Here is a 7,600-nt window from a genome sequence, read left to right as displayed (position 1 = left end):
AATTATTTAAAAAATATCAGTGTTCTTTAACAATACATTTATTACATAAAGGTATAGTGACTTGTTTAAAAATAAAAATCCCTACAAGTTTAATTAACGTGACATGCATCAAGTCTGGCAAATACCTCTCTGAGGTAAAATAAAATTCGAAATGGAAACTGGCACTTGTGTGGAGACCAGTATATTCACGTTCCCAACATTATGGATTAGACCCAGTTGCCCGATACAAGAAAAGCAATTTTAAAGGGCTGCTCTTATTCTATATCTTTCCATGGTTTACATCAGCTTATGAAATCATTTGTATCACAGATCATTCGGAATAAAAGTATTTTTCTAATTATTGTGTGCCAGAAACAAGCACCCTGCACAACTGTTGAACCAAGAAGTATAAATGTTTATTCCATAGTTAACTATTTGCTGCAATAAGTATTTTCTAATAGCCAAAAGCAGATACTTGTAAGACAGGAACCACCCCCGTGTCCAAAATATCACTGCATGTTCATGCTTCAAAGACAAAAGGTTCTGTACAATATAGAAGAATATAGACAATTTTTATAAAATATCACAACCTACCAAAAATAGTTACGTTTCAAAAACAAAAGGAGTTCCTAAATAAGTCAATAAATTCTTCCCTAATTCTTGTAATATATGGGTTTGCTCATTTGCATTCTTTGTTTTAAATTAACATTTATCTAAAAGCAATTTAACCAACAACATACTAATTTGATGATGCAAAGCACAACTAAATTTGTACATATTTGTAACATCAGTTCTTTTAACATGATACTTTCTATCACAGAATTTGTGCCTTATTACACATTTGCTAATTGGGGAGGGGGGGATATTGCATTTATACTCCTTATCAAACCTTAACACAATAAATGGCATACCTTAGAGGGCTCCTAAGCACAGGGTATATACCACCCAGTCACAAATAAATGAAAGTATAGCCCCTGCATACATTTCACACCTTCAATATGTTTCTTCAAACTAGGATGGAACCTCCTTTTATCGAGAGTAACAACATTTAAGAAAACGTATGCAGAGAGTGTATGGCAATTTAGTCTCCAGTGGATGACATAATGCTTTCAGACAATACTGCTTTATTGTTTCGTCCAATCACCTGGGCACTCTCCATGCATATTTGTGGGATTTTTGTTGCAATCACAGTAATCCCAGAAAATGGGGGCAGTTTTTTTTTTGTCTTTTTAAGGCAGATTTTCATGCTCAAGCAATAGAGAGCTACCCAGTAAATATACAGCAGAGTTACAATCCTAAACAAACTCTCCACGGAAAGGAAGCAAGTTGACGTTTTGCTGCTGCCAACGATAGCGTAGCTGACACAAAGGCTGATGTTCCACATTCTCAAATTCACTGAAGCCCAGCTGGTTGAGCACGTCATAAACACCAGCTTTGGAGGCCACCTGGAAAAAGAAGAGAGGGAAAAATATCTATACATGTTTGGGTGAGAATTAATAACAACATGGTTGTGCATAACGCTATATTATTTTGCTCCTTAGTTGCTGTTGATTTAACATACTGTAGGACATTATTCACAACAAGAGATCTCTGAAATAACAGACTCATCTTTGAATATTCACCCTCAGATCGTATAGGGAAACGCACCAATGTGGTAGGTCAGATAGATATTTACAAGATAAACCATATCCATAACTTCTACCAGATTCACCTTTTTGTTGCTATTATCAATCACAAATTACTATAGTGATTTTATATATAAGAAATTCATACATTTTCAGGCTCAGTTAGTGAACTTATGCTTCTAAAAAATTCTTTCATATAAACTTGGGTAAACAAGATGTCACGTAAAAATATATATTTGTATGCTATTGTCTATTTTATTTTTTTTCCCATGTAAGACATTCAAGTTTTTTCTCTGCATTCTCAGCTCTACAATTACTATCAAAAAGATTTACCCCAATAACTAAAAGGATAACCAAAGTTTTCATCATTTGTTTTGCAAGGTAAGTCTACCATCTTACCAATAATTTCTGTGCCAATATAGTTTCCAACTATAATTGCCCTGTTTTTGACACAAGTTCTTTATAATACAGGAGACACATTACATTTCAAGACTATGGGCTAGATTTACTAAGCTGCGAGTTTGAAAAAGTGGGGATGTTGCCTATAGCAACCAATCAGATTCTAGCTGTCATTTTGTAGAAGGTACTAAATAAATGAAAGCTAGAATCTGATTGGTTGCTAATGGCAACATCTCCACTTTTTCAAACCCGCAGCTTAGTAAATCTAGCCCTATGTATACACCTTTTCCCATTTATATATTTCAACATTACTGCGAAGCTACTAATTTGTTCCAGGTACAAATTAGCTCAGAAAGGGATCTCATCTGCAGAAAGTGAAAATGGAGACAGTCACTTTTTTTTGCCATATGATATAGTCCTCATCCAAATGTTCTGTGTTTGCGTAAAGATTTTAATGCCTGTAGCCATGGTGACCTCCCTTCTAATGACCTGTGACCTCAATCTTTGGGCTAATAAAATGGTTGCCCTGACCATATCTGAAAGTTCTAGTGACTCCTTGTCAGGAAAACCATCAGCCTTTTAGAAGACCGATGAACATTTTGTTGTGGGGAGATAGGTATTTTTACAACACATGCACACCCAGAGGTCTCTTTAGTCAGTGTTTCCCTTCCCTTCCTTCTATTTTGTATCTTTTTTTTTTATAATAAATTAATTAAATATTCTGTTACAGTCTCCTGGCCTAAAAGCAGCAATAAAATATAAGTTACCAACTCTCAGTTCAGTAAAAGGACAGGAAAGTTTATGCGATAGAGATGTCACACAGCAAGACACACCATTATCTGTATGAGGAGCTGTATCTGAAATCACACAACGCGTCATTGTAGGACAGATCAGAACCATGTGTGTAAACAAATGATATATATATATATATATATACTTTTTCGATAGTTTTTTTAACAAATTGGTTAACGTGAAAGCTAGTAACACTCTCTACCAAACAATCCAAAGTCATCTTGTAATTCGAGGAGTGGATGCAAATTTTCAAGTCTTTTTTTCAGAATGGTCAACAGAGCTCTTGTTTTTGGCCACTTTTGCCTGAAACTGCAGAGAAAGTGAATGTGAGCTGTGAGTGTACCAGACACTTTCACACTGCAAGGGACAAGAGCCTGCATGTGTGCAGCCAGCACATTTATCCTCTGTGTTATGAATAAGATGCCCTGTTCCAGATTCTGAGAGAGTAACAATTGCCATCTATAATCTGCAGCTCTCCAGTAATACATTTCACTGTAGATTTGGGGAGGAACCGGGAAAAGAGGGTGTGGAGGTCTGGCTGGTTTACAGAAAGATTGTGGCAACTAGCCAAAGAGTAATAGATCTCCACCCTCCTTATGTTACAAGCTCTCCTCCTCAGTCTACATCTCATCCTTCGTTTACCCAGTAGGTCTGTAAATAGTATGTCTTTAGAATGTCAGTGTAATCTACATGTTAAGATATAATAGCATTGAGGATGCACTTTTCAATCTGACTAATGGATCAATATTATGTTTTCATTTAAGTGACGTAGACTCATTCGAAACATGCAATTCTGGTAGATGCTTAAGTCCACATTGGATGGTTCAAATATTTCAATGTAGAACACATTAAGCATCTCGGTCTAGAAAGTGTATTTTTAAATGTGATTTGCAGGTTTAACTTAATCTATTTCATTAGGAAAGCTGCCCATTGGCCTTTATGAAGATACATGATCAGTGTTTTCCACTGTAAAGCCAAATGTGGATTACTTACAAGCAGGTAGTCTCCACTAACGGATTAGCATATTTAATAGTGTGTCTAAAATGTACTCCCACAAATCAGAGAAAACTGTGCATTGTGAATTGTAGAGCATTTTTATCCACCTGTCCTGGGATGGCGATCACAGAAGGAGGATAGTGTCAGTGGTTAAGTAGTCTCCCCCATGCTTTACCATCACGGCCAATCACATCATTGGGCAGCATGGTGGCTAAGTGGTTAGCACTTCTGCCTCACAGCGCTGGGGTCATGAGTTCAATTCCTAACCATGGCCTTATCTGTGTGGAGTTTGTATGTTCTCCCCGTGTTTGTGTGTTTCCCCTCCGGGTGCTCCGGTTTCCTTCCACACTCCAAAAAACACACTGGTAGGTTAATTGGCTTCTATCAAAATTGACCCTAGTCTCTGTGTGTGTATATTAGGGAATTTAGACTGTAAGCTCCAATGGGGCAGGGACTGATGTGAATGAGTTCTCTGTACAGCGCTGCGGAATCAGTGGCGCTATACAAGTAAATCGTGATGATGATGATCTCCAATGCTGTCGCTGGTGACCCTTCATAAACGGGGACAAGCAAAAGAGCTGTACTGTTTAATAAAATGTGGTTTCCAGCAGCGGTTCGTGAGAATTTATTGTAAAGAAGTATCTATAATGTAAAAAAGTGCACTATTATCAAGATTGTAGTGCTCCAAGTGATAGCATTGCTTGTAACCTTCATATATATACATGGGGTTTAGCAGCAAAGTATCTGGAAAATATTTTAAAATATTGGCAACTATGTCCTATGTGCAGCAAATAGCGTGTCAATCTATGTAGGACGTAAATGACAAGTAAATAAGGTTAGCTCTTACTTTCCATCTTGTGTCATTTCAGAATTTGCTAACTTTTGAAGGGTTTGTTATATGTTGCTCAGCGTGTTGTGCTTGGCACACAGCTGCACATGTTACAATGTTTCCTTGTTGTCAGTGAAAATGCAGAACTTTAATAAGTGGGCGAGACTGATAGGAGTTAAGTTATAAGACCTCCTTTCATGAAGAACGACACTCTGCAGACACTTCCTAAAGGCTCAGCTCCTTACTAGAAGAATGAATGGAATAAAGGCCAATAAGGTCCCACATCACCAACAAATAGGGAAAAACAACATACGGGGAAGGGTCGTTTACACAGACTACAGCAACAGTTTTCTATAAAGTGACACTACATCTGTTTGTATATACAATTTGATTTACATAAGGAGCAGGAAACTGCATTATAATCCTATTTATGCAAACACCCTAGATAGTATATAAAGTAAGGGATATATGGGCTGTCTTTATGGATTTTCTGAATTTTAATACATTTGTTTACATGGCTGCATTTCTTGTTTGTTGTTGATATACCAAACTGTGAGGCAATTTTACAATCTGAGCAGTTACAGAGCTCTGTGTCACCTTGTGAAGCAGGTATGTACTGTCTTTATGTCTCACAAAATTAAATCTCATTTTATTATTATTACCATTTATTTATATAGCGCCACCAATTCCGCAGCGCTGTACAGAGAACTCACTCACATCAGTCCCTGCCCCATTGGGGCTTACAGTCTAAATTCCTTAACATACAGACAGACACACAGACAGACAGACACACAGTCTACGGTCAATTTTGTTAGCAGCCAATTAACCTACCAGTATGTTTTTGGAGTGTGGGAGCAAACCGGAGCACCCGGAGGAGACCCATGCAAACACGGGGAGAACATACAAACTCCTCACAGAGATAAGGCCATGGTCGGGAATTGAACTCATGACCCCAGTGCTGTGAGGCAGAAGTGCTAACCACTGAGCCACCGCGCTGCCCGCCGAGATTTTAGCAACTCTCATGCTTAATTGCAATTCACTTTCCTTAGCACACAAAAAACACAGGTCCTACACAAAAGCAGGGCCATCTTTTCCATTGGGCACGATGGGCAGCTGCCCGGGGGCCCCACAGGCAAGGGGGCCCAATAGGCATGGCTCTTAATGAGAATAAATAATCCTGCAAAAGGAAAAAACCTGCAAAAAAAACTACAATGGTCACTGAGCAAGTACATCTATCTATCTCTATATATCTATATCTGTATCTGTATACATCTATATATCTATATCTAGGGGCCCCGGTGCACTGCTTTGTCCGGGGGCCCATAATGTTGTTAAGATGGCCCTGCACAAAAGTTGCTGAGAAAAATGAGACGTAATAGGGCTTAGAGGTGGATGTACATTTTTTATGTGTGGCGTATGTGCTTCCACCTCTAAATGAGCCTCAACAAGTGCAGGAAACATGTAGATACTTATGTACTTTCTAATAAACACACAGTTTTCATTAGAAAGGTAAACAGAACATAATGTGATCATTCCTGTCCCTACTCTGCGCTTTCTGTGTCTCTGACTGTCTGGGAGAAGTGACTACAAGAATAGTGTTTACTAAATATTAGTGACTCAGCCAGCAATCCTATGCCTGAAGCCCAGCCATATTTAATAAATGTTCCTTGATGCAAATACTCCAAATATTAATGTAAGAAAATGGACCTGTATACACTGAAGTAAATACTTCACATGAATCACTTCACGAATGCTTGGTAAAATACAATTGAGTTCTATGGGGACTCTCATTTAGCAACATATTGCTATGTAGCTAACTGAAAGGGTTCCTATACTGCAGGGAGGATTTAAAATGTACTAAAAATTGCAATTATTCATACTCGGTAAAAGGACAAATGAAAAAGTTTTGTTTAAACATTTAAGTAGCACTGGTTTTCCATGCTGGGTTGTATAAACCTTTAGAGTCAAAATCAGGTGAGCGGTAAAGGACCGCCAAGTCTAAAACACCAATTGCCTTATATAAAATGTAAAGGTTCCCATACCTTGACAAAACCTGAGGTATTTTAAATTGTATCTACATTTGCTATGCAGCTGAATGAGAGCTACTCATCTCTAATACCAGGATAAAGCTTGTCCACCACAAGCATTTTCTAAAGTTATATTTCAAATGGAATTCAACACGAGAAAACCGATAGGAGTTCCATTGATCTGTATGCTGTGCATATAGGCAGCAGTTATTTCCCTTTGCCATTATTTTCTCTCAGTTTCTTCTTAGCCACATAAGGGGCTCGGCCTACAGGTAAATGGACCTTGACATGATGCTCTTAAACTGGCCGTTTCCTAAAGCTGTGTTCTACTTTGGAACACAGCACGTGGCTCAGTGGTTAGCACTTCTGCCTCACAGCACTGGGGTCATGAGTTTGATTCCCGACCATGGCCTTATCTGTGAGGAGTTTGTATGTTCTCCCCGTGTTTGTGTGGGTTTCCTCCGGGTGCTCCGGTTTGCTCCCACACTCCAAAAACATACTGGTAGGTTAATTGGCTACTATTAAAAATTGCCCTTAGTCTCTCTCAGTCTGTGTGTATATGTTAGGGGATTTAGATTGTAAGCTTTAATGGGGCAAGGACTGATGTGAGCAAGTTCTCTGTACAGCGCTGCGGAATTAGTGGCGCTATATAAATGGATGATGAACACAGCTCATAAAAACACTTGTGTGGCTGAACCCAAGAGAGACTGACGGCCATGTCCTTCAATAGGTTTACTGGCAGGAAGTCTGTGTATAGGAAAATATTACCACCCCCCCCCCCCCCCCCCCATTCAGAACTTAACCTCAAATATTTTCAGTTCAATTAAGCTCCTGATACTTCAACATATTCAATGTGTGATTATTACCTTGTTACTTTTATGTAAACCAGCAAGTATTTAGGAATCCTTTAGGAGACAAACAGAAGTATGTTCACTTGGTTTATCTATTGTCTC

At 38.5% G+C, this 7,600-nt stretch overlaps 1 protein-coding gene across 3 annotated transcripts in view; it reads right to left on the bottom strand.

Moving 5' to 3' along the window:
• Window positions 1–373: 373 nt before the first annotated feature.
• The window catches only part of PALD1 (phosphatase domain containing paladin 1), a 159,021-nt gene continuing 151,794 nt past the window's right edge, over window positions 374–7,600 (bottom strand). For all 3 annotated transcript variants that reach the window (XM_075216597.1, XM_075216598.1, XM_075216599.1), the window contains one exon: window positions 374–1,424. In XM_075216597.1, the coding sequence (XP_075072698.1) occupies window positions 1,275–1,424 (150 nt within the window). In that variant the 3' untranslated portion in view covers window positions 374–1,274. The remainder of the gene's footprint in view (window positions 1,425–7,600) is intronic.

The sequence above is a fragment of the Mixophyes fleayi genome, chromosome 6, assembly GCF_038048845.1.
Source record: "Mixophyes fleayi isolate aMixFle1 chromosome 6, aMixFle1.hap1, whole genome shotgun sequence".
Lineage (NCBI taxonomy): Eukaryota > Metazoa > Chordata > Amphibia > Anura > Limnodynastidae > Mixophyes > Mixophyes fleayi.
This window is presented reverse-complemented; position numbering and strand designations above follow the sequence as displayed.